The 26,838-nt window shown below is 43.2% G+C and overlaps 2 protein-coding genes across 2 annotated transcripts in view; one reads left to right on the forward strand and one right to left on the reverse strand.

Annotated features, from left to right (window-relative positions):
• Positions 1 to 7,720: 7,720 nt before the first annotated feature.
• Positions 7,721 to 10,837, reverse strand: LOC133752504 (pyridoxine-5'-phosphate oxidase-like). Its single transcript, XM_062183004.1, has 3 exons — positions 10,738 to 10,837; positions 9,007 to 9,794; positions 7,721 to 7,879 (listed from the first exon to the last, which is right to left on the reverse strand). Exons 1-3 carry the CDS (start codon positions 10,835 to 10,837, stop codon positions 7,721 to 7,723), a joined length of 1,047 nt encoding a protein of 348 aa, XP_062038988.1.
• Positions 10,838 to 11,190: 353 nt separating this feature from the next.
• LOC133752505 (cancer/testis antigen 55-like) overlaps positions 11,191 to 26,838 on the forward strand; it is a 28,966-nt gene continuing 13,318 nt past the window's right edge. The window contains exons 1-2 of the mRNA XM_062183005.1: positions 11,191 to 11,278; positions 15,291 to 15,454. Of these exons, the coding sequence (XP_062038989.1) occupies positions 11,191 to 11,278; positions 15,291 to 15,454 (252 nt within the window). The remainder of the gene's footprint in view (positions 11,279 to 15,290; positions 15,455 to 26,838) is intronic.

Genomic DNA, 26,838 nt, shown 5'->3' on the forward strand with positions numbered 1-26,838 from the left:
AAAAGTGTAGACACATCAATTAGTAGATTAGAAAATTAGAAATGAGAATCTAGAAATAAAACCCCATGTATAGGTTCAACTGATTTACTACAATGGAAAAAGAACAGTCTTTCAAAAATGGTGCTGGGACCCCTGGTTATCCACAAGTATAAGAATAAAGTTGATCTTTGCCTCTTGCCAAACACAAAATTACATCAAAATGGATGAAAGAAAAGAACATAACAAAACTCTTGGAAAACACAGGTGTGTGTGACCTTGGAGTAGGCAGTGAGTTCTTCGAGACAATAACAAAAACACATGTAACAAAAGACATCAGCAAATATAGCTGATGTAATTGTATCAGAGTTGGAGCTTTTAAGGGATCTGGTGGGTTTTAAGGGATCTGGTGGCTGATGAGGCTCACACGTTCCCTGGAAACCAGGGACAATGAAGTTTCTGAGTGATGTATCTGACAGGGTCATGGGGCAGTGCGTGGTGAGGGTGGTCCAAATGAGTAGTACTGAAGACCAGACTCTGCCCACCAGTCTTCCAAAAGAACTGAGAAGCTCGAATCTCCCGGGTCTGGGAAGACACCCATGACAAAAGAGTACGGGGGGCAGGACAGTGAGGTTGCAGAGGCTGCACTTCAGAAAGTGGGACCCTGGATGGATAAATGTGTCCCCTCACCTTACTATAAGTCACTTCCTAGTGTCCCAGAATGCTTGGACCAGCAGGGCACTCTGAAGAGAAACCTAGGTTGTGCCAGAAAGTGGGTTCATGTGGGCAAAGCAGGGCACTGTGGGTGGAGAATCTAGGTGTAGAAAAGTCCAGGATCTAGTCAGCTGTGTGGAACGGAAGGCAGGTACTGAGGAGAAAAGGGGGCAGGGATTCTGATTTCAGGGCTTGGTCTCAGATCCCAAGACCACAGGGAGCCCACCAGCCAAGGTCACAGTGGACTATTAAGAGCCACTAAATGATTACCTATTGATGGGCTTTGAGAAGTGGATGCCCTGACTCTTAAGTGGTTCACAGGCTTGGGGCACACTGGACTCCCTTGTGTCTGTTTCCCCATAGCTAAAGCCTTCGTAGAAAACAACAGTGATGCCATCCCAATGCCCTGCATGGTACTACATCATCTCACCCTGCTGTTCATCTAGCCACCCTCACTGCAGGTCAGTTTGATGACCTATACCTGAAAATCTGTCCCTGGATCACAATGGGTGCTCTGCTCTAAAGCCACAGTCTGCCTCACCTCCCAAGAAGAGCTGAGCCCAGGCTGTATTAGGAGACACAAATGGGTGTGAAAGTTCCATTTTTCTGCTGTATCTGTGGATTCTGAACAGGAATCTGTTACTAAGAGTGCAGAAAGAACTATGGGAACAGAAGAAGGGGTAGGGTACCCAGAGCCAAAGAAGGAGAAAATGACCTTGAATCCATGAGGAGTGGAATCTCTAACCTGGGAGTGTGAGGAGTTAGAAGGCTAACAGGCAGTAAGAAAAGGCCCCTCCATCAAAGAAAGACATACCTTTCTCTGAAATGAGGAGAGAATTTCCACTTTGCCTTTGGCTTTGCCTAAATACTGACAGAGAGTACGGTATCAAAAGGCTTCCATTGAGCACACTGATAGTCCGGGGAGAGACAGTTTAATAAAAGTGGAGATACTGCAGGTTCAAGGAAGAGTAGGGGAAGAAACAGCAGAGGAAACTCTTCCGGAACTAGTGATTCACAGTGGACCTGCGTGGAGAGCGTGGGAGCCCAAGTTCGGGACACCAGCGGCAGACTCAACACACCAGCACTGGAATGTGAGCTGTGCGGAATTACTTCCCTTTTGAATCAAAAAAAAAAAAAAAGAGAGAGAGAGAGAGAGATTTACCACGCCTAACCTGGGAGTGTCACCTTTGCCACACCCTCAACCGTGAGGAACCAAACAGAGCACTCAGGCCACACCCATCTCAAGCCTCTAAGTCTCCATCGAAAGCAGACAGTCCACTTAATCTAGAGGCATAGTATAACAAGAAAAAACACCACAGTGAAGAAATCAAAGAATATCTCCAATATGCCAAACAACAAACGCAAAAACCAAGGTAACAAGAACAATGAAGGCACTATCACGCCCCCAAATGAAAAAGACACCCCAATTCAAGATTATGAATATGATGAGACAGAAGAAATGCAAGAAGAGGATCTCAAAAAATTGATAAGAACATTAAGAAGTTCTCAAAAACAAATAATTCTTGAACTACAGAAATCCTTAATGGACAAGATAGAAAATCTCCCTCATGAAAATGAAATATTAAGGAGGAATCAAAATGAAATGAAACAACTAGTGGAACAAGAAACTGTGATAGTGACGAGAAATCATAATGAAATGAAGAATTCAATAGATCAAATGACAAACACATTAGAGAGCCTTAAAAACAGAATGGGTGAAGCAGAAGGGAGAATATCAGACTTAGAAGAAAGAGCACAGGAAAGTATACAGTCAAACCAAAGAAAACAAGAGGAAATTAGAAATCTAAAAAATATGGTTGGGAATCTACAGGATACTATTAAAAAACCCAACATTCGGGTTCTAGGAGTTCCTGAAGGCATGGAGAGGGAGAAAGGATTAGAAGGCCTTTTTAGTGAGATACTTGCAGAGAACGTCCAGGGTCCAGAGAAGGACAGAGACATCCTAGTACAGGAAACACATAGAACCCCTAATAAACATGACCAAAAGAGATCCTCACCACGACATGTTGTAATCAAACTCACCACAGTGAAACATAAAGAAAAGATCCTAAAATGTGCAAGAGAGAAACGTCAGATTACTCTCAGAGGATCTCCAATTAGACTCACAGCAGACTTCTCATCAGAAACCCTACAAGCTAGAAGGGAATGGTGAGACATAGTCCAGGTACTAAGAGAGAAAAACTGCCAGCCCAGAATATTATCTCCTGCAAAGCTCTCATTTGTGATGAAGGTGAAATTAAGACTTTTCACAGCAAAGAGAAATTGAAATAATTTGTTGCCACTCATCCTGCCCTGCAAAAGATGCTTAAATATGTGTTACACACATAAACACAGAAACATGGTCATCAATATGAAATAAGGTAAAGGAAGGAAACCTCACAGCAAAAGATCACAGGAAGCTCAATTTCTCTTTGACATAGAATTAAAATCTGATGCTCTGTTAAAGCAATATGTTAAAGTAATCTACTATGTTCTCTTGATGTCTGTTAAATTCTAATTGTTCAAAAACAGCTGAATTTTTATTAAGAGCTATGGGTTATTTAAATATGTGCTTATTTTCAAAGATTTGAATAATCACCTTGTAACAATGATCAAATTTGGTCTATGTTATGTCATGATTTTAAGGAATCTTATTTCAACCAGATATTTTGGATTTTGAGCCTTCTTGGCATTCTTGACAGGCATTCAAAAAATCAAAGTTTCAAACAACCTGGACTCTAAAATTTCCAGTAAATCTTGGACTTTGGTTTTTCCAGTTTGGGCCCAACTGAAAAAATCGAAGGACCTATGTCTCTCATCTTATAGAGACACCAACTAATCAGGCTATTTGGATTATATTAGAAGTACTGTCAAGATGTGACATGGTACTAAATTTTAAGTTTCTATAATGGAAAATGCTATTAATACAAATGTTTGAGAATTAAAAAGTCTAATGATCTTGTGTTACTAGACATGATAGTTATCTTAATGAGAAAGCCTCAGAGGCCTAAAGGGTGAAATACTTATAAAATCCTACAGGTGCTTTCAAAAATACTGTGAAGTAAGCAAGTGCCTCTTGTTGGTTGATGAGTTTATAATTTTAAACATGGCGACTTAAAGTCTTTTATCATCCACAGTTATATATGACCTGATGCTCATAAAACTAAAGCGTGGCCGGCTCCGCGGCTCACTAGGCTAATCCTCCGCCTTGCGGCGCCGGCACACCAGGTTCTAGTCCCGGTCGGGGCACTGATCCTGTCCCGGTTGCCCCTCTTCCAAGCCAGCTCTCTGCTGTGGCCAGGGAGTGCAGTGGAGGATGGCCCAAGTTCTTGGGCCCTGCACCCCATGGGAGACCAGGAGAAGCACCTGGCTCCTGCCATCAGATCAGCGCGGTGCGCTGGCCGCAGCACGCTACCGCGGTGGCCATTGGAGGGTGAACCAACGGCAAAGGAAGACCTTTCTCTCTGTCTCTCTCTCACTGTCCACTCTGCCTGTCAAAAAAAAAAAAAAACTAAAGCGTTGTTTGTTCTGTGTTTAGCTGTCCTCCTGTAGGTTCCTATGGACTTTTTCCAGCCACCTCTATTGTATTCAGTACTTTGGGATGGCTCTGTAAACAGATGAAGCCAATAATGTATTAACAGTACCAACTGAGAGAAAGTATGGTTAACTGAGGTTACTAAAAACAAAAAGCAATTCAAATCAATTGGCAATCTACAAAAAGAGTTAAAGATTTTAAAAGCTATTATTAAAATTGCTATATTGGTCTATTAGGCTATATGTGTGTACATATTGTATGTCCACATGGGAAAATTTTATTAAGAGTTTTATTTTAATTGGCTTATAGATAAGATTGTCCAAAAATTTAAGCTGCTCAAATTAATCAAAGATACATTTTAATTCGTGTGACCTGAATCTCTGCATCATATGTTTTATACTTGTTGGTAGAAAGAAACTAAAACATTTTATATGGTTGTGCTTAAGTTTACTGGTTAAACAAACTACACCATGTTAGATATTTAAGAGGTGTTTCCAAATACATGATTCTTAAAATTTATAGAAGGCATTGGACCTTCTGGTAAATGTTTTCTTAAGTTGTTATCTAATGGTTGAAACGGTTTGCTAAGTATTCATGTGATATTGCTATTGTCAGCAAGCGATCTAGGACTTGCTCTCTCATTTCTCTATTCTAAGCCCAACTTGTTCTTTCATTTCTCTATTCTCTTCAAGGTAGGAAACTAATTCTATTATGAAGGAATCTGTAGGATGCACAATTTAATCTTTAGACCTTATAAAAGAGATGGCTAACATTTTTCTGTAATAACACAGCCAAAATAAGAGCTTAACTTATAATCTCATAGCTAGATTCACTTCGCCATCAGCGAAGTAAACAGTAAGTAGAAAAAACCTCCCTTTCAGACCAAAGGGAAAGAAAGTTTTAAAGTGAGAATATAATTTTCCTCATGGGCATTGTCTACCTTAGAAAAACTACTACAGAACATGCCTGTGACTATAGACTTGTAGTTCAGGCCACCGAAGATTAGAGATGGGACTTGGGCACTCCCTTGACTTGCATCCTCTGGTCTGCTTTAGCAAAAACCAGGAGGAAAAGAAAGCTAGGCATCAGAAGAAATGGGTGGCAGGCCTATTAATGGCTGTTCTGTACAGTGATCTGCCCTCAAGGAGACCCAACAGGCCAGTCCACTGCAGTGGCTTTTAATGTGGTAAGCCTGGGCTTCAGCAGAAGTCAGCTTGTGAAGAGCCCTGGCAGCTCTGCCAAGAGTTGGATCACTGGAAATGGACCTGCCCTGGAGTCGAAGCATGCCCAGGTCAGGGCCATAGATCTTATTGGCTCTAAGCAAAAAAGCCCTTCACTCAGCCCAGCTTCCAAAGTGACCACTGCAGCTGAGGGGACGACCAAGTAGGGTCAGCAACATTGCAGGCAGAACTGTAAATTTCTTGTTAGAGATGCCACTTGCCTTTACCTGGCCAGCTCTCCTCCCAGGCCAGCTAAGTAATGAAAGTCAACAGGGTGCCTTCCCCTAGGAGGTTCACACCTCCCTTAGGATGTACCCCATATGAAGAGATAGATAGGTCTGGGCCTCTCAACTTACAAGGCCTAAAGCCCACCAGATTATTATCAAGCCCTGTCTGTCAGGTTCTATTTGCCTCTCAATCAGAAAACTTAATTGTAGCTTAGACAGCACCTTTCTTAGCTCCTCTAAAAATGACTCTGTCCTTTTTTCTAGGCCCTGTCTAGCGCACTTGGGCCTCATTCCTTTGTAATCATAACCTCTACTCTACCTCCAAGGGCTCTACTCCCAACCTGTGTGTACTGATGGTCCTCTTCCCCACTTAATGCTGTATAATTGTTCAGACCTGGTTAATGCCACTCTTAGGATCATTGGTTACTATCCTCACTCTCTCTTTTATGACCTTGTCTAAATATGATCAGAGTCGGTGAACTTGGAAGGCTTCCATAGCCTTGGCAACTCATGACGACAGCCTAGGGTTGTTACTGGCACCATAAACTAGAGTGTCAATTTGTTGGGTCAACAACAGGAGTCACTGTGCACTTGCTCCTCATGTGGGATCTCTGTCCTTAATGTGCTGTTCATTGTGATTTAATGCTATAACTAGTACTCAAACAGTATGTTTCACTTTGTGTTTCTATGTGGGTGCAAACTATTGAAATCTTTACTTAATATATACTAACTTCATCTTTTCTATATAAAGAGAATTGAAAATGAATCTTGATGTGAATGGAAGGGGAGAGGGAGCGGGAGAAGGGAGGGTTGCGGGTGGGAGGGAAGTTATGGGAGGGGGAAGCCATTGTAATCCATAAGCTGTACATTGGAAATTTATATTCATTAAATACAAGTGAAAAAAAGGTTTCCATAGCCTGAGTATCTTATGGCAAGAGCCTTGGGTGATCACTGACGTCATCCTTAGGAGTGTTAATTGTTAATAACAGGAGTCCCTGTGCACTTACTCCCCATGCAGAACTTCTGTCCTAAAAGAGTTGTACTATGAGATTCAACTGCAAAACTTGTTCTCAAATAGTTTTTTTTTAATTAAACTTTTACTTAATGAATATAAATTTCCAAAGTACAGCTTATGGGTCACAATGGCTTCCCCCCCTCCTAAAACTTCAAATAGTTTTTTATATTTAGTATGTGCATGTGTGCAACTAGTTGAAATCTTTACTTAGTATAGAGTTGGTCTTCTGTGTATAAAGTTAATTTTAAAATGGGGCTGTACTGTTCTGAAGGCAAGAGCCAGGATCTTCCTCCGGGTCTCCCACACAGGTGCAGGGGCCCAAGGACTTGGGCCATCTTCTACTGCTCTCCCAGGCAGTAGCATAGAGCTAGATGGGAAGTGGAGCAGCTGGGACTCAAACTGGCCCCCATATGGGATGCCTGCACTGCAGGCGGCAGCTTTACCCGCTATACCACAGCACCAACCCCTAAAGATGAATCTTTTTTTTTTTCACGGTTGATGGGCTTTATTACAGATTTGGTACAGTGATTGACAGAGAGAGAACTAGAAACAACGAGCTGAGATTAGCCACAAAGCTGGGGAAACACACAGCTCCCAGTTACGGGAAGGGAACACTTCACACCCACAAGAACATGTGCCTTCACTAAAAGTCACAACCCTCAGCACAGCACTGAACAGGCAAAATAAGGTGAAGCAGCCAGGGCTAATGCTACGCTCAGGTCCTAGGGGCATCCACACAGGAGGGGCTGCCCTCGGAGGGGCCCTGAAACCCACGTCCATTGAGGGGAAGGAAGCACAGTCTGTAGAATATTAAGTTCAATGGCAGCCAGTGCAACTCAGTTTTCTGATCCTGGCTTAGTCACAGCAAACATGTACCCAGCCTGGCTCCTCTGCAGCCAGCAGGCTTGTGCTCAAGGAAAGCAAATACGCAGGACAGTTCAGCACAGGACGAGGCCAAGGGTTTATGAAGCATCACAAATGGGGCGGGGTGGGGGAAGGTTGCAGGTTGGGAGGTTGATGTCAGTACCTCATGTCACCTGGGGGCATGTTTAATTGCAGAATTGGGTTCACTGGGGCTGGGGGTGGGCGTCAGGTTCTCAAATGGGCTTCCAAAGGGCTGCTGGACCACACAGCCAACAGCACGGCTCTCGTAGGCGCTTGTGACCTTGGCTGCACGGAATCCCCTGGGCCGCTGCCCAGGGAGACCCAGGTAATCCCAGCATCATCACCAGCAGAGGCAGGGAGTAGGGAAAAGGGGGTGTATGAGTAACCTGAAAAGCAGAAGCTCTACAATAATTTATATTTGGAAAATTCAATACACATATGAACACACACACACACGCACACACACAGGCTCCATGAGCAAACATGGACTGTAAAACTTGATTAAAATCGTCCTGGCCTATAGGTAGCAGCACATGAATCCCTTCCAGAGTTCCTGGCTCACTGGGATTGAGGGGCTCTGGGGACAGGACCCTCACCACCCTACAGACAGCCCACCCACTCCTGCTCCTGCTCCTGCTCCCGCTCCTGGAAAGTTCAGATCAGCTGAAATCTCTCACGGTGCTGAGATGACAGCTTCCCTGTAGTTCCCAATTGTGGGTCCCAGGGAGCCACAGAGAAGAAATTTACTGTTTTGCTTATTGATGTGCTTCAAATAACGGAAGGCAGAAATGAAGTGGGGCAGATGCCACAGAAACATCCCACCAGAAAGTGAGTTCAGGCTCTTTTAGTTGTAACCAGCGGAACTCAGTTCAAGTCCAAGCACACACTCGAAGGAGCTGAGTGGGAGCAGCAGGTGTGTTGAGGCAGGAGGAGAAATTGCACAGCCCCGGGATAGGAAGGAAGGTTCCAGGGTGGCCTGGGGATTTCAGCAGCCAGAGGTTAATGACTCCCAAGGCCTCGGGTCTCTCCATGTCAAAGATCAAATTATTGGCAAGAAGATCTGATTGGCTAGATTGGCTCCGGTGCCTAGGCTGGGGCCAGTCGGCTCTGACCAGTAGGATTCTGGGGTGACAGACAAGGCTGCTGGGGCAGGGGCTCACCTCGTCACCTGAAGGGGAGTCTCAGCCAGTCACCCCTGGAGAGAGCTAGTCCAATACACCCTAAGCAAGGTCAAGAAAATCATCACGGAATTACCACTCCCCCTCCATGATTCTCTACAGCACCGTTACACTCACGCGAGCAGCCAGCTGGGAGCCAGCGAGTACAGCGAGCTCAGAGGCCTGGCCCTGAGGAGCCCCGCACGCCAGGGTGGGGAGGAAGCAGAGTTCACAAAGGGCCTGGCTCCCCAGCACACAGCCTCTCTCGGCACCAAACCCCAGCGCCGCCGCAGCCGACCGACGCTGCGGTCAAGGCGTAGAGCCAGCCTTCCTCCCCGCGCCGGGTCATGGGCCCCAGCGCCGCATCGCCCGCGGGCTGGCCGCGCCGAAAGACAATCGGATCATGCAGGCGGTTGGTCTGGCCTTGCCAGAACTCCATCACCTGCGGGCACAGGAAGTAGCTGCCCCAGTATTTTGGCTTGGGCACCTCTTGCTCCCTGTAGAGCTGCTCCAGTTCCTCATTCTTCTTTCTCAGATACTCCCAGTAGGGGATCACAGAGCTCTGCTGACTGACCACAGCTCCGATCTGGCTGCTCTTGGGACGGGAGTGGAAGTAGCTCTCAGCCTCCTCCTCAGGCAGCTTCTTCACGGGGCCCTCCACACGCACCTGACGGTTTAGGGGCTCCCAGTAGAAGACGAGGGACGCGAAGGCATTCGAGTCCAGCTCCTTTCCTTTGCAACTCTCGAAGTTGGTGAAGAAGCGGAAGCCGTCCTTGCCAAAGCCCTTCAGCAGCAACATGCGGGCAGAGGGCTTCCCGTCCCTGGTGCGGGTGGCCAGACACATGGCATTGGCTTCCCCTACGTCAGAACACTGGACAGCCTCCTCGAACCAGGCAGCGAACTGCTTCATGGGGTCCAGGGAGGTCAGATGAGCCTCCTCAAAAGCCTCTCGGTCCCCGCGGTAACTCTTGCGCATGGGTCCCAGGTCCATGGCAGCACCGCGACCAGACAGGTGACGCATGTAGCGCGGCCACTCAGCAGGTCGCCCGAACTTCCAAGATGGATCTTAATGGAAAATGGGTCTGGGAATGGGAGAGGGAGGAGGAAGGGAGGAGGGATTGGGGGTGAGGGGGCTGGTGTGGTGGGAAGAATCAAGAAGTATTTCTAAAGATGTACTCATGAAATTTATACTCATTAAATAAAAGGTTTTTTTATTTATTTTTTTTTGACAGGCAGAGTGGACAGTGAGAGAGAGAGACAGAGAGAAAGGTCTTCCTTTTGCCGTTGGTTCACCCTCCAATGGCCGCCGCGGTAGGCGCGCTGCAGCCGGCGCACCGCGCTGATCCGATGGCAGGAGCCAGGTGCTTCTCCTGGTCTCCCATGGGGTGCAGAGCCCAAGCACTTGGGCCATCCTCCACTGCACTCCTGGGCCACAGCAGAGAGCTGGCCTGGAAGAGGGGCAACCGGGACAGGATCGGTGCCCCGACCGGGACTAGAACCCGGTGTGCCGGCGCCGCAAGGCAGAGGATTAGCCTGTTAAGCCACGGCGCCGGCCCTTTTTTTTTTTTTTTTTTAAAAAAAAAGCCCCTGCAGGAATAAGGAACTGGGTGTTTGTATGAACACTGCCACTGGCTGATTACACACACAAAAAAACATTGCCCTAAGAAAATGAAAAATTGGTAGTTTGGGAACACAAAGGATTCTGTACCCTTTTAAGAAACTAGGTTCTGGTGCCAGACCAGAGCATGCCACAAAACAGTACGTTCTCAACTGTTACATTTCTCAAGAGGTCCGCGAGGTACCTTCATAACCATGAGTACCTCCGAGAAACAGGAAAAAAAAAAAGAGAGAGAGAGATTCCTGGTATTGAAACTGTGTTGAAGAATTGATCAACTGATATGCATTCCCTATATGAGTTCCCAAAACTCAGACATTGATGGCCCCCTCTCGTGTGTACCCCTCTTGGGTAGCAAAAATCTCTCTCAATAAAACTTTCACTTTTGCACACCCTCGCTGAGTCCCAATTCCTCATCTACGTGAGACAAACAACTGACTCCAAATTCCTGTAAAAGGAGCCTGCTTCCATTCTCAGCTGGTCGCTGCTTCATCTCCCAGGCACTCCCTGAAGAATACCACACAGGACAACCGCCACTCTACCAAGTACAAGAGGGATCCGAGTGAAATCCACTTCCGGTTGGCAGTCTCATTTCTGTGCTCCTCTGTGGCGGGAAGAGCCCGGAAGTCCCGCCCAACTGTGCATGCCCAGAGTGTACTACGCCACCACTGGCTGCGTGGTGGACGCAGCGCGCAAGAAAGCCTTCAGGAAATCGCCGCTCTGACTAGAGGAGGCCGTGTGGCTGCGAGTGGTAGCCCTGACGGCAGCACCCAGGAGGCAGAATCTTGATAGAAACAGTCTTGTGTCTACTGTAAAGCAGTGCCTAGGCTGTGTGACGGAGGGACCATGTTCCGGCTTATTGCAGAGAGTCTTGTCGTAGAGGCGAGTGAAGACGCGGAGGCACAGAATATGCACCCTATAAGGGTGCCGGAAGGTATATGTCCTTTTTCCTCCCAACAAGGGCCTTGTCCATAGTGGCGCTCCACACTGTTGGCTCAGGATTTTCAGGGGCTTTGAGGAGCTCGGCGGGCACAGGCAGTCGCCATCTTGGTATGGGATGGGGGTGGGGCGCCCGCAGTTTCCTGAGCGTCTGTGTCCCAGACTACTATCTGCCCCTGTCCTGAGCTCTTCTGACGAATGACGGTCCTGGGGGTGCGTTTCCCTCTTGATTTTCTCCACAAATTGTGGGAATTATCTTGCGTAGTTCCTCCGTGATTGTGTGTCACATTTCTCTTTATATGTCCTTAATCGAGGATCTTCCCTTTTGAAGGCAGATTTCATTGTTTTTTAGTGATTTCTTTATTTCATTATTTGAAAACTATAGTAGGGGCCAGCACCCACATGGGAGACCCAGAAAAAGCTCCTGGCTTCGGATCGGCCCAGCACAGCCCATTGCAGCCATCTGGGGAGTGAACCAGCGGATGGAAGACCTCTCTGTCTCTCTGCCCCGCCCACCCCCGTCTGCCTCTGCCTCTCTGTAACTCTGCCTTTCAAATAAATAAATCAATCTTTTTTTAAAAAAAAAAAAGAAAGAAAGAAAAGTATAGTAACAGCAAGAGAGGGCAAAATGGATCATCCATCCGTTGGTTGCCTCCTCAATTGGATGCCACAGATGGTGCAGGGCCAGGCTTAAGCCAAAAGGGAGGAACTCCATCCGGGTCTCTCATGTGCGTGGGTGGCAGGGACCCAAGTGCTAGACTTGTTCTCTGCTGCATCATAGGCCCATAAGCAGGATGTAGCTGTGACTGAATTGGCACTCCAGTATGGGATAAGGACATCCCAAGAGGTGTAAAGTGCCAGCCCCTTAAATTTCATTATTTTCGCCCAATTTGGCATTTGCTTGAAACTGTGTAGATGAGTAACACACTCGTATATGTGATTTCAAAATATTTTGTACCCAAATAAGCATGTTTAATCATGAACTTCCTTTAAATGATTTATTCATTTATTTGAAAGGCAGAGTTACAAAGAGGCAGAGGCAGAGGGGGATAAATCTTCTATCTGCTGGTTCACTCCCCAAATGGCCACAATAGCCAGGGATGTGCAGATCCGAAGTCAGGAGCCAGGAGCTTCTTCCGGGTCTCCCACATGGGTGAAGGGGCCCAAGGACTTGCACCATCTTCTACTGCTTTCCCAGGCCATAGCAGAGAGCTGGATAGGAAGTGGAGCAGTTGGTACTCGAACCAGCGCCCATGTGGAACTTCAGCACTGCCGGCAGCGGCTTTACCCGTTACACCACATTGCCAACCCCAACCATGAACTTTTTTGAAGTACCCACATATCTGTTGTTCTTAAGAGGGCAGGGACTACATCTAGTTTATTTTTTTCCCTTTTGCATCCTAAACATCTCCCTGAGTCTAGCATTGAACGCATGCCCTTTGGGTACTTTAGAAGGGCTGAATATTGTTGGTGGAAGTGTAATCAGATGTGAAAAAGTTTGCTGGGTAGAGGACGTCCCTGCTGTGAATTGAATTCTGAATTAATGAATTCTGTTTGGGATGAGCCCTTGGATGGGCCCTGCACTGGGCAAAGACACTCAGTGCAAACAGGTCATGAATACAAACCTCCAAAGATGGAAGTCCTAGGATTGCCTTGTCGGTTTTACAGCTGAGTCAGGGAGACACAGCCAAGAAAGAGGATGTGTCCCTCAGATTCACACCCACACTCTGACCCCTCGGCCCTTTGCTACCTATACTCTCCCTCCTGTGCAGGCACTTGCATACATTATAGGAAATTCTCATGCCTTCAGGAGGGCAGTGCAGAAGTCTCCATTGGTCAGCAGCATTTTCTCAGCAAGGCCTTGTCTTTCTGGTGCTGGCATGTCCCCAGCAGAGCTGAAACCTCCAGGAGAGGTGGCTGAGTCTTAGCAAAGTTTGCCACAGAGGGCTGTTTCTTAGCTGTTAATCTGAAATCTGTCACTGCAGAGCCCACTTTTATACATATTTTTGTCTACAGCGACACATGGAAGAATCATTGATGTCTCACATGTTGTCATATGCCTGAGTGGCAGTTGTCCCCTGTACCTTCTTGTAATTCATGGTTTCAGCTGATAATTTTATCTTTGTCTCGTTTTTTTCTGAATTTCATGATTTCTATGTAGATAATGATGAAACCATACAGTGGTAATCGATGCTGAAAAACTCTCTTCAGGTAGATACAACCTGTAATCTGTGGGAGACACTCATAGTTCTAGGCAGCTTACATATGTGACCGTTAATATTTATAATAGCCCTATAGCGTAAATGTTGTTAATATCCTGGTTTTACGGATGAAAATAAGTTCAGAGAGACTAACAAGTCTGTGCCCACAGTTACACACATGACAGCTGTGATTCAAAGCCATTCAGTCTGGCTCTAGAGCCAGTGCTCTTAACCTTGCAGCTACACTGGCTTGAACCTTGAGCCACTGTGCTCCACAGAAAAATATTGAAACAAGCATTTCAGCGTAAGTACTCTGCCTGCACAAACCTGTACCCTTCCCCACTGTGCTCTATTGGCACTGTCATCTGCATCTCAAATCTTTTTTTAACTTTTATTTAGTAAATATAATTTTCCAAAGTACAGTTTATGGATTACAAAGGCTTCCCCCCCATAACTTCCCTCCCACCCGCACCCCTCCCATCTCCTGCTCCCTCTCCCATTCCATTCACATCAAGATTCATTTTCAATTCTCTTTATATACAGAAGATCGATTTAGTATATATTAAGTAAAGATTTCATCAGTTTGCACCCACACAGAACATAAAGTGTAAAATACTGTTTGAGTACTAGTTATAGCATTAATTCACATTGGACAACACATTAAGGACAGAGCTCTCACATAAGGAGTAAGTACACAGTGACTCCTGTTGTTGACTTAACAATTTGACACTCTTGTTTATGGCGTCAGTAATCTCCCTAGGCTCTAGTCATGAGTTGCCAAGGCTATGGAAGCCTCTTGAGTTCACTGACTTCGATCATATTTAGACAAGGTCATAGTCAAAGTGGAAGTTCTCTCCTCCCTTCAGAGAAAGGTATCTCCATCTTTGATGGCCCCATTCTTTCCACTGGGATCTCACTCGCAGAGATCTTTCATTTAGGTTTTTTATTTTATTTTATTTTATTTTATTTTTTGCCAGAGTGTCTTGGCTTTCCATGCCTAAAATACTCTCATGGGCTCTTGAGCCAGATCCGAATGCCTTAAGGGCTGATTCTGAAGCCAGAGTGCTGTTTAGGACATCTGCCATTCTATGAGTCTGATGTGTATTCCGCTTCCCATGATGGATCGTTCTCTCCCTTTTTGATTCTATCAGTTAGTATTCGCAGACACTAGTCTTGTTTGTGTGATCCCTTTGACTCTTAGACCTATCAGTGTGATCAATTGTGAACTGAAATTGATCACTTGGACTAGTGAGATGGCATTGGTACATGCAACCTTGATGGGATTGTATTGAATCCCCTGGCACATTTCTAACTCCACCATTTGGGGCAAGTCCTATTGAGCATGTCCCAATTTGTACATCTCCCTCTCTTATTCCCACTCATATATTTAACAGGGACCACTTTTCAGTTAAATTCCAACACCTAAGAATAAGTGTATGTTGATTACAGAGTTCAACCAATAGTATTAACTAGAACAAAAAAAAAATACTAAAAGGGATAAAGTGTTAAATTGTACATCAACAGTCAGGACAAGGGTTGATCAAGTCACTGTTTCTCATAGTGTCCCTTTCACTTCAACAGGTTTCCTTTTTTGTGGTTGGTTAGTTGTCACCGATCAGGGAGAACATATTATATTTGTCCCTTTGGGACTGGCTTAATTCACTCAGCATGATGCATCTCAAATCTAACCCACTTTATTTCTACTTTTAGATAATTGCCTCCCACAGCTTCCTCTATGGGTCTTATTTGTAATGTGTGTTTGCTTTGTGAGTAATTGATGAAAGCTTTTGTTTGCCTGTCTCATAGATGACACCAATTTGCCAGCTGCACATGGAGCAATAGGAATTTCCTGGGGTGATTTTGGCTTCACTGATGAGTCTGTCTTCTTCATCACTGATGTGTCTGGCCGTGTGCCTCTGAGCAGTGACCAAAATGTTGCTCCTTCTTTGGAAGAAGATGAAGCAGCTCAGGTATATTAAGCCATCAATATAAGAGTGGTATGAGTTTAGAGATTATCTTTATTTCTGGAGATGCTTTCAAACTAGCTTCTATTTTCACTCTCTCTGAGCTTTCCTGGTATAGTATTTGTTGAGTGCAATTGGAAGTCTGAATTGTATTGGACATTTGTTCTTATTTTTGTAGCAGTTTCTTTTCAAAAGTGTACATCAATTCTTTAGCATTTAAAATTTTGAGTAACAATTACAATTATTTCAGTCAGTACTATCTTGCAGCTTTCTTTTTTACCTAAGTAATAGATTTCTGCATTTGTTAATAATTTTTAAAAAATCATTATTGAGGTATAATTAATCTTCTATAAGGTTCTCCAGTTTTAAAATAAGCATAAATTGATGGTATTTTTAGTGAAGTTACAGAGATTCACAGCTATCACTTAAGTCTATATATTTCCCACTTTAATTGGTATAATAAAATGATGGTTCAGCTATAATATACTAATTGGCACTCTCAGTAGCAGACTGTGAGACTGCCTGGCACAAATGAAAAGTGTTGTCAATCTTTGAACTCTCTGGCAATATGCAGTAAACAGGGGTCTCATAATTATATTTGCACTTTTCAAAGTGTCAGTGAGAATGGAATAGCTTTCATTTCTAGAGCTATTTATTTAAGAGGGCTAATAGAGCTATTGATATATTAGAGATATTAGAGGTTTATTAGGAAATTTACGGAATGAACATTTTCCAGATATTTCCAGATAATATCTTCCAGATATTTATTTGAAAGTCAGTTACACAAAGAGAGAAGGAAAGGCAGAGAGAGGTCTTCCGTCTGCTGGTTCACTCCCTGATTGGCCACAATGACTGAAGCTGTGCAGATCTAAAGCCAGGAGCCAGGAGCTTCTTCCAGGTCTCCCACATGAGTGCACGGGCCCAAGAACTTAAGCCATACTCTACTGCTTTCCCAGGCTATAGCAAGGAGCTGGATGGGAAGTGGAGCCACCGGGACTTGAACCAGCTCCCATATGGGATGCCAGCACTGCAGGCAGTAGCTTTACCCTTGAAGCCACAGCGTCAGCCCCCCAAGACTGTATTTCAATTGTGTTTCATGGAGTTTAATGTTTTCAGTACTACAAATGTGTCCACCTTATCCATATGGCTTTTGGGTTCAATAAGAATCCTTACAAAGGCCCATGTGCTTCAAAATTTACAAAGGTATTGCTTATGTTTTCCTCTCAAAGTATTTATTTGTTTACATCTAATTATACTACCTGCCTGGAATTGATTTAGATGTAGCACCTGAGAGAATACAGATTTTTGTTTTCATTTTTGTCTTGCTGGCCCTATCCTTTTAATGCAGTAGTCCATGTCTCCTGTACTAAGTTGAAGTGTCCCTTTTTATTATACACTACATTCCCATAGTTATTTGGAACACTTGGGACATCCCGCCATATTACTGGGTTGTGTTATCTTGTCCTGAGGTTATAATCAAAGATTTGGATCACTGAAGCATTATAACATATATTCAGTGTTTGTGATCCTGGTAATCAGGTCCAACATCTTTGGAAATTCTTTGTCCATTTCTACCGGCTGTCATCATGATGTCATTTTTTTTCTTTTTTTCTTTTTTTTTTTTAATTTTTGACAGGCAGAGTGGACAGTGAGAGAGAGAGACAGAGAGAAAGGCCTTCCTTTTGCCGTTGGTTCACCCTCCAATGGCCGCCGTGGTAGCGCGCTGCGGCCGGCGTACCGCGCTGATCCGAAGCCAGGAGCCAGGTGCTTCTCCTGGTCTCCCATGGGGTGCAGGGCCCAAGCACTTGGGCCATCCTCCACTGCACTCCTGGGCCACAGCAGAGAGCTGGCCTGGAAGAGGGGCAACCGGGACAGGATCGGTGCCCCGACCGGGACTAGAACCTGGTGTGCCGGCGCCACAAGGCGGAGGATTAGCCTATTGAGCCACGGCGCCGGCCCATGATGTCATTTTTTAAACAACTGTATTTAGCTCTCCCACCATCGGTGGCAACACCCATTTTCTTTTTTAAAATTGGAACGGCTTTGATTTTAAAACATTTAACTTAGGGAGAAATAACATCATGATAACTGTCTACCTCCAACAGGCATATCTTCCCACTTGTATGCTTTTTTTTTTTTTTGACAGGCAGAGTTAGACAGTGAGAGAGAGAGAGAGACAGAGAGAAAGGTCTTCCTTTTCTGTTAGTTCACCATCCAAATGGCCGCTACATACACCGTGGCCGGCATGCTGCGCCGATCCGAAGCCAGGAGCCAGGTGCTTCCTCTTGGTCTCCCATGCGGGTACAGGGCCCAAGGACCTGGGGCATCCTCCACTGCACTCCCGGGCCACAGCAGAGAGCTGGACTGGAAGAGGAGCAACCGGGACAGAATCCAGCGCCCCGACCTGGACTAGAACCCGGGGTGCCGGCACCGCAGGTGGAGGATTAGTCAAGTGAGCCGCTGCGCCAGCCCTCTTGTATGCTTTTGAATTGTTTGGTACATTTCTCCTACTAGGGTCTGCATGTTTCCTAAGTGTATTTCCCAAACTGTTTATATTTGTGTTCCTTTATCATTATATATTTTACTGTTATAATTCCTTTAGGTTTTGAAATAAACTTTTTAAAGGATAAGTTAAAATAATTATTGATATAATTAATCTTGTAGATATTACTGAAACATTTTAAAATGATTGGGGCATAATACATTATTATTATTATTAAAATAGCAATTGCCAGCTGAATGTTTAATATCAGCTTTCTTTAAATGTGAATAGTTTTTTTTTTTCCCCGGGGCAGAGCCGGGCTTGCAGCCAGGCCTGGGGCAGGAGGGTCCCTGGTCGGTTGTCACTCTGCCACCCCGCAGTTCAGCGCCCCGTGCCCCACACCCCGCTCAAATGTGAATAGTTTTATATACACAGAAAATCATAGGTAAATAATTCAAAGTCCAGAAGTATATAGAGTGAAAAATAAAATCATCCTTCTGCTTAACTGAGCAGCTATTACTCCTCAAACATGATACTTTTCTGTGGTTTATGCTTTCATAATAGAAGTCGTCTTCTTGGGAGCAATTGGAATGTGTGCATAATATTATATAATATTTTTACCCTTTTTTTTTACTTGGCAGTATTGGTGAGTATTTATTTCTTTTACATAATGAAAGATGTTGAATTTGGCTATATTGCACTGTTCTTTGTTGGTTTTTATCTATATTGCATTAATTTATACAAACACACATGTGTATATTCCTTTCTTTTCCTCTATAGGTTACCAGTATATCCACAAGAGCAGCAAAGAGAGTTTTTTCTGATGTTTAATAAGAGATAATGTGATTTTAGTATCCTAAAGGGGAATCATAACACCTAGAAAATATACTGTCTATCAGCAGACTCATAGAATGACAATCGCTTTAAATAGCACTCTGACCTCAGAATCAGCCCTTAAGGCACTCTGGTCTGGCTGAAAAGCCCATAAGAACATTTCAGGCATGGAAAGCTAAGATACTGTGGCAAAACAAATGTCCTACATGAAGGATCTCTATGAGTGAGACCCCAGTGGAAAGAAGGGGCCATCAAAGACGGATGTACTTTTCTCTGAAGGGAGGAGAGAACTTCCACTTTGCTTATGGCCTTGCCTAAACACTGACAGAGACTGTGGACTCAAAAGGCTTCCATAGCCTTGGCATCTCATGGCAAGAGCCTCGGGTGATCACTGACGTCACACATAAGAGTGTTAATTATTAAATTAACGGCAGGAGTCACTGTGCACATACTCCCCATGCAGGACCTCTGTCCTAAATTAGTTGTATTATGAGATTTAACTGTAAAACTTGTTCACAAACAGTTTTTATATTGTGTGTGTGTTTGTGTGCACATGCGCAAATAGTTGTAATCTTTACTTACTATGAAGCTGGCCTTCTGTGTATAAAGTTAATTGAAGATGAATCTTAATGGAGAATAGGATGGGGAAGGGGAGAGGGAGGAGGATGTCAGAAAAGCAGGTATGGTAGGAAGAAAAACTATATTCCTAAAGATGTGCTTATGAAATTTATACTCATTAAATAAAAGGTTTCAAAAAAAGAAAATACACTGTGTATGCCTATTCAAACCTGGTTGAACTTTGTAATTGATTTTTTTAAAAAAAATTTTAAGCTTTTATTTAATTAATGCATATTTCATAGGTACAACTTTAGGAATACAGTGATTCTTTCCCCCATACCCGCCCTCCCGCCCCCACTCCCATCCTACTTCCCACTCCCTCTCCCACCCCATTCTTCACTATGGTTCATTTTTAGTTTAACTTCGTATACAGAGGACCAACTTGGTGCTAGGTAAAGATTTCAATAGTTTGCACTCACCCACATACACAACATATAAAGTACAGTTTGATAGCAAGTTTTGCAGTCAACCCCCATAGTACAACTCATTAAGGACAGAGGTCCTACATGGGGAGTAAGTGCACAGTGACTTCTGTTGTTCATTTAGCAATTAGCATTCTTATTTATGACATCAGTCATCACCCGAGACTCTTGCCATGACCTGCCAAGGCTATGGAAGCCCTCCGTGACCACAGACTCCCATCAAAATTTGGACAAGACCATAGGCAAAGTGGAAATTCTCTCCTCCCGTCAGAAAAAAGTACGTCCTTCTTTGATGGGTCTCTCTTTCCACTGGGGTCTACCTACAGAGATCTTCCATGTAGGATATTTTTTTTGCAACAGTGTCTTGGCTTTCTATGCCTGAAATGCTCTCACAGGGCTTTCAGGAAGCCTTAAGGGTTATTCTGATGTCAGAGTGTACTTACAGTGATTATCATTTAGGAGTCTGCTGTGTGGACTGCTTCCCATGTTGGACATTCCCTTCATTTTAATTTTGTCTATTATTATTACTAGGCATTTGGTGTTATTTATATGATCTCTTTAACACTTAATCCTGTTTGTATGTTCACTTTAACACTTAATATGATCACTTTAACATTGAAGATGGTGTTTTTGCCACCAATTGTAATGGAATTGGAGTCCCATGACAAGTTTTTAAACTATACCCTTAGAAGTAAGTCCGTAGGACTCTAGGCAGAACTATACAGCTTTACAGTTACAAACATTCTCCTCCCTTTCTTATGTCTCCTCTTATTTTTTACTGGGATCTATTTTCAAATGACTTTATATACATATGGTTAACTCTATGTTAAGCAAAGAGTTCAACATACAGTAAGAAGAAGAGAAAAGAAAGATAAGAGAAAAAAATAACAATAAAAAAACTGTTCATCAATAGTCAAGACAAGGGCTATTCAAGTCTCTCTTCTACAGCTTTCATTTTAGGTGCACTATTAATTCTCACAAGTCAGGGAGAACAGATGGTATTTGTCCCTTTGGGACTGACTTATTTCACTCAGCATGATGTTTTCCAGATTCCTCCATTTTGTTGCAAATGAGCAGATTTCATTTTTTACTGCTGTATAGTATTCTATATAGTACATATCCCATAATTTCTTTATCCAGTCTACTATTGATGGGCATTTAGGTTGATTCCAGGTCTTAGATATTGTGAATTGAGCTGCAATAAACATTGAGGTGCAGACAGCTCTTTTATTTGCCAATATAATTTCCTTTGGGTAAATTCCAAGGAATGGGATGGCTGGGTTGTATGGTAGCGTTATATTCAGATTTCTGAGGAATCTCCAAACTGACTTCCATGGTGTTAGTATTTTTTTTGTTCTGCTTAATACCATTGGTTGAACTCTTTAATTAACACACAATTATTCTTAGGTATTTAAATTTAACTGAAAAGTGGGAATAAGAGAGGGAGGAGATGTACAGTTCAGCACATGCTGAATCCAGCTTGCCCTAAATGGTAGTGTTAGAAACATGCCAGGGGATTCCAATTCAATCCCATCAAGGTGGCATGTACCAATGCCATCTCACTAGTCCAAGTGATCAGTTTCAGTTCACAATTGATCATAATGATAGGATTAAGAGTCAAAGGGATCACATAAAAAAGACTAATACTAATACTAACTGATAGAATTAAAAAGGAGAGAATGATCCAACATGGGAAGTGGGATACACAGCAGACCCATAGAATGGCAGATGTCCTAAACAGCACTCTGGCCTCAGAATCAGCCCTTAAGGCATTTGGATCTGGCTAAGAAGTCCATGAGAGTATCTTAGGCATGGAAAGCCAAGACACTTTGGCAAAAAAAAAATTGACCTAAATGAAAGATCTCTGCGAGTGAGATCCCAGCGGAAAGAACGGGCCATCAAAGAAGGAGGTACCTTTCTCTGAAGGGAGGAGAGAACTTCCACTTTTTACTATGGCTATGTCTAAATAAGATCAGAGTTGGCGAACTCAAGAGGCTTCCATAGCCTTGGCAGCTCATGACAAGAGCCTCAGGTGATTACTGACGTCATAAATAAGAGTGTCAATTGTTAAATCAACAACAGGAGTCACTGTGCACTTACTCTCCCTGTAAGATCTCTGTCCTTAATGTGTTGTACTATGTGATTTAACGGTATAACTAGTACTCAAAGAGTACTTTATACTTTGTGTTTCTGTATGGGTACAAACTGTTGAAATCTTTACTTGTATATACTAAGTTGATCTTCTGTATATAAAGATAATTGAAAATGAATCTTGATGTGATTGGGATGGGAGAGGGAGTGAGAGATGGGATGGTTGCAGGTGGGAGGGAGGTTATGGGGGGGGAAAGCCGCTATAATCCAAAAGTTGTACTTTGGAAATTTATATTTATTAAATAAAGGTTAAAAAATTAAAAATTTAAAAAAATTTATGATCCTTGTGCCCTGGTGGGGCGTATTGTGAGGTGGCCCCCACAATTGATTGGTGTGTGCACAAGAGGTGAATATGGCAGCCCGCTGCTTATACTTGAAAATGTAAACAATCAATATGGCTTCTCCCCGCCAGCTGTAGGTCCGGTTGGGGGTAGGAGGAAGACACAGATGGATCGTGGTGTGTCCAACCTCTCCACCTGTTCCCCTACAATTTCTCTTTCTTCCCACTTAGAGCTTCAAGTGCGGTTCACCAGGTTTCCCTACCCACTGCTGTCTCAGCGCCATGGACTCATAACCTCTCACCTGGTTCGCTGGTGGAGCAGCGCCTATCTCCTTGCTCTGTCCCTGCTCTGCTCCTTTGCTACACCTCCGCCACTTCTCCTTCCTATCTGCTCCCCTCAGCGTGGACCTAAGCAGTCTCTGTGGACTACTGGGCCACTCTGGGTGAACTTCTCATGATTCCGCCATGTGCTCGTGTCCCCTCTACTCATTAACTATCCATTTTCCCTTGTGCTACTCAGAACGTCCTGCTACTATACCGTTATTTTCAGTTGTTTTCCTTAATTGATTTTTACTGATACTAATATGGAGAAAATACAGCTCACTTTCCTTTGGTCAGGCAATTCTTTTATAGGAGTGATCCACTTTTGTTTTTGATGAGAAATTCTTGTAATGTGCTGCTAGATTTGCTTGCTTTCTTTTTATTTAGATTTTTTTCATTTCCATAAATGGAGTTGATTTATCATTGTCTCTCTTTATGATAATTTAATCAACTTTTGGAATTTCTTTTACATTGGAATCATGCAAAGAACTCAAGAGATTTCCTTCATTCTTTACATGTTTGCACCATTTCTCATCAGAATTAAATAGTCCATGACGATCAGAAAGTAGTCATCTCTCAAGCCACTGCTTGAGTGGCAGTGTTTAGTAACTCAGCAAGCTTTTCATTTATTTATGTTCATTTCTTCCAGACCTACAGGTTTGTGAAGTCTCTGATTTTGGTGTTTGTTTCACTGACAAAACCTATAAATCTCCATGCATCTTCACCTATCCCCTCCTCCTTCTGACTTATTAGAATGGAAAGAGTCTGTTTTCTAGAATGGAAAGAGTCTGTCTTCTCTCATGGCCAATTCTCTGTACCTGTATTTTAGATGTCATTCTCTTTGCCTTCTCCACACCATTTCCTGCACTATAGAGTGCTCTCCTCTACCTGTCTTCTCAAGCTTTTCCTCTGTTAAGGAACGAGATACAACAGCTGTTAAACATGGCCAAATCTTTACTCACAAAATACAAGTCCCAGCCCTCAACATTGCCTTTTCTTTTGGCTCCCCCTTTCCCTTTACAAGGAGACAACTTGACAGAGTTCCTGTCTCCATTGCTTTCCCTTCCTGTCAGTGTTATCCTGCTAGAATCTAACTTCCTCATCCATATACCCAATACGAAATCGAAACTGTTTTTGGTCAGGTTGCAGCATGCTACAGAATATAGGGTGATTTCTAGGCTTGCTAGTTTTATGGACAACCCTCTCAACAACTTGCTGGGAGGAGGAGGAAAGAACTGACAACTGACACTGAAGGCAAAATAAGATTGGGAGAATTATTTATTTTTATTTTAAGTTAGGAGAGACTAGGATATGCTTAGACATTAGTGCAATAGAAAGGAAAAATTGAAAATAAGCCATCAGTGTAGGATTAGTCTTCATGGAGGACAGAGTGCTGAGTTGAGTGGCCTTGGGCAAGGGCCTGAATGTCCTTCCATTTTTATAGGATGGAAAGCAGAGGAATCAAGGCCAGGGTCAGGATGTTCATACAGCAGCTCCTATCCCATGGCCTTTATTTCTTCTGAAAAATAAAAGACAAGGCCTGCTTATCTGTTGTGCATTGACTTTTGATTAATCAACATAAAATATTTTGTAATTTAAAAATAGTGATGCAATAATTTTTAGGTACAGATAGTTTCGGATGGTGAGAATGTATATTTCCTAGTGGTATAGAGTAAGATTATTGGGTAGCATTGAGTGTCCATGTGAGATCTCTATCCCTTATTGCAAGTAAGTATAGACAGTTGAATTTGTTTTTACAGCCATTTACATTTTGAAGTAAATGAGGAGAACAGTTGGATAATTGGCCTTCCTGGGCATGAGATTTTGCCAGTTGAGAATGACCAAGTGAAGGAAGTTTAGGAATTGTTGAAGTTTCAAGCGGAGACAAACTCAAGGAGGCAGAGTGGGAGTTTGACAGGAGACTGGGGATAGGGTTCAGTCTTCAGGATGGGTGTGAATTTGTGTGGAGGCAGGGAACAGAGAGGTCAGCTGTGGTAGGGATCTCCCACTTGGTTACTGAGTAGTAGAGGTAGATGGAAAGATTGGGGTGCTTTCTCCTTCCATGTGAAGGAAAGGTGAAAATTGCCACTAGATTCATATGATAGCCGGAAAGACACAGAGAAATGTGAATAGACCATGAACTAAGCTATTTACAAAGAAACATGAAAATGAATATACATATCCATGGATCAAGTTCCCACTCTAAACTTCGGAACAAAAAATTCCACTCCCAAGAGTTTATCCTACAGAATTAAATTGGGCAAGTAGGCACTCTATTAGGATACAAACCTATTTTATCCTTTAAAATGATGAATAAATATTTATGAGGCGAAAAACATCTGGAACAGGGTAAGTACCAGTATGTGCTGAACGATTTTTTTTCAGTAAACTGGATTTATGGATGATAATACTTGCTTTGCTCCTTCACTTTCTCTGCCTTTTTAAAAACTTTTTATATAAATATGTTATTTATGTAATTTGACAAGCAAAATATAAAATGAAGGCCATTATACTACTAGTAAATAAAATTTTTGGAGAACTCCTTCTTGTTGATAAGGTGAAGCCCAAATCTGACTCTTTTAAAGATATTCATTAATATAAATAGAACAGATTTCATGTATTTAATAGGTACAGATCTAAGGAGATAACCATATTTCCTTCCCTCAACCTCTCCCTCCCTCAATTCTCACTCCTTCTTTTCTTTCTTTTTTTCTTTAAGTTTTGAAAAAACTTAATTTTAGGCTGGCGCCGCAGCTCAATAGGCTAATCCTCCACCTTGCGGTGCCGGCACACCAGGTTCTAGTCCCAGTCGGGGCGCCGGATTCTGTCCCGGTTGCCCCTCTTCCAGGCCAGCTCTCTGCTGTGGCCCAGGAGTGCAGTGGAGGATGGCCCAAGTCCTTGGGCCCTGCACCCGCATGGGAGACCAGGAGAAGCACCTGGCTCCTGGCTTCGGATCAGCGCGATGCACCGGCCACAGCGACCATTGGAGGGTGAACCAATGGCAAAAGGAAGACCTTTCTCTCTGTCTCTCTCTTTCTCACTGTCCACTCTGCCTGTCAAAAAAAATAAAGAAAAAACTTAATTTTAGTCCATTCTATAATCACAGGCTTAATTCACTACCATGAATTTTTTTTTAAGCCTCTCAATGTCCTTATGGTTTTCCAAGTGTACCTCTTACTTGTGTCCTCACAGTGTCTTTTTTTTTTGTTTTTTTTGTTTGTTTGTTTGTTTGTTTGTTTTGTTTTTTTTGTCTTTTGGTTTTTGGTTTTTTTTTATTTGATAAATGTGAATTTACAAAGTGCAACTTTTGTATTGTTGTGGCTTCCCCCCCCCCAACCTCCCTCCCTCCCGTGGCCCTCCCCTCTCCCTCTCCCATCCCGCCCTTTATGGAGTTTCATTTTTAATTACCTTCATATACTGAAGATAAACTTAGTATATACTAAGCCAGGATTTCAACAGGCTGCATTCACACAACTGCACAAGGTATAGGGTATTGTTCGACTAGTAGTGTTTTTAAGTTTCATAGTAAACCACATTAAGGACAGAGATCCTACATGGGGAGCCTGTACCCAGTGACTCCCGTTGTAGATTTTGGGCATTTGCCATTCTATGAGTTTGCTGTGTGTCCTGCTTCCCCCGCATGATCATTCTCTCCCTTTTAACACGGTGTCTCAATCTGTAGTCTTAGAGTTTTCCTCTCTGTTCCCCAAACTTGCCTTGTGTTTTCTCTCTTCCCTTAGTAGTTCCCAACCCTGTCCTCAATGCCAACTGGAGCCCAGTTTGTTGGGCAAAATCTTTCTCTTTCACAGTTGAGGCCAAAATACTTCCTACAAGAAAATTCTATATTCTCCATGTGAACTTCACTCTCTCTTGATAATACCCAGAAGCCAATTTTTGAAGTACTTTTTTTCAGTTATCCCAACTTGCTTTGAATTAGTTATTTTTGTCTTTTACTCTTCTTTGTGAATTACTGGAGAGCCAGAAGAGCACACCTTTTATCTTTGAATCTAATACTATCACAATCAATATCAATCTAGGAGGTATGCAAATAATGTTCTTAATCATATTTTGAAAGTATGTTACTCTACAGCACAGAGAGTGAAACTAATGTGAACTGTGGACTTTATCATGTACTGACATTGGTTTATCAATTGTAATCAGTGTAGCATACCAACACAAGATACTAATAATAGGGGAAACTAGAGGTGTAGGACAGAGTCTAGGGGAACTCTCTACTCTCTCCTCAGTTTTACTAAATGTCTCTAATAATTGAAGTAAAAAA

Source organism: Lepus europaeus, chromosome X, assembly GCF_033115175.1.
Source record: "Lepus europaeus isolate LE1 chromosome X, mLepTim1.pri, whole genome shotgun sequence".
NCBI lineage: Eukaryota > Metazoa > Chordata > Mammalia > Lagomorpha > Leporidae > Lepus > Lepus europaeus.

Bases quoted from the DNA above. Each gene is read 5' to 3' on its own strand.
- LOC133752504 (XM_062183004.1), bottom strand. From the start codon at position 10,837: ATGAAGCAGCGACCAGCTGAGAATGGAAGCAGGCTCCTTTTACAGGAA. The intron at 9,795-10,737 runs GTGTGCAAAAGT...TTTTCCATTAAG, and splicing joins GGAATTGGGACTCAGCGAGG to ATCCATCTTGGAAGTTCGGG. The intron at 7,880-9,006 runs GTTTGGTGCCGA...CTCCCTGGGCAG, and splicing joins TCGGCTGCGGCGGCGCTGGG to CGGCCCAGGGGATTCCGTGC.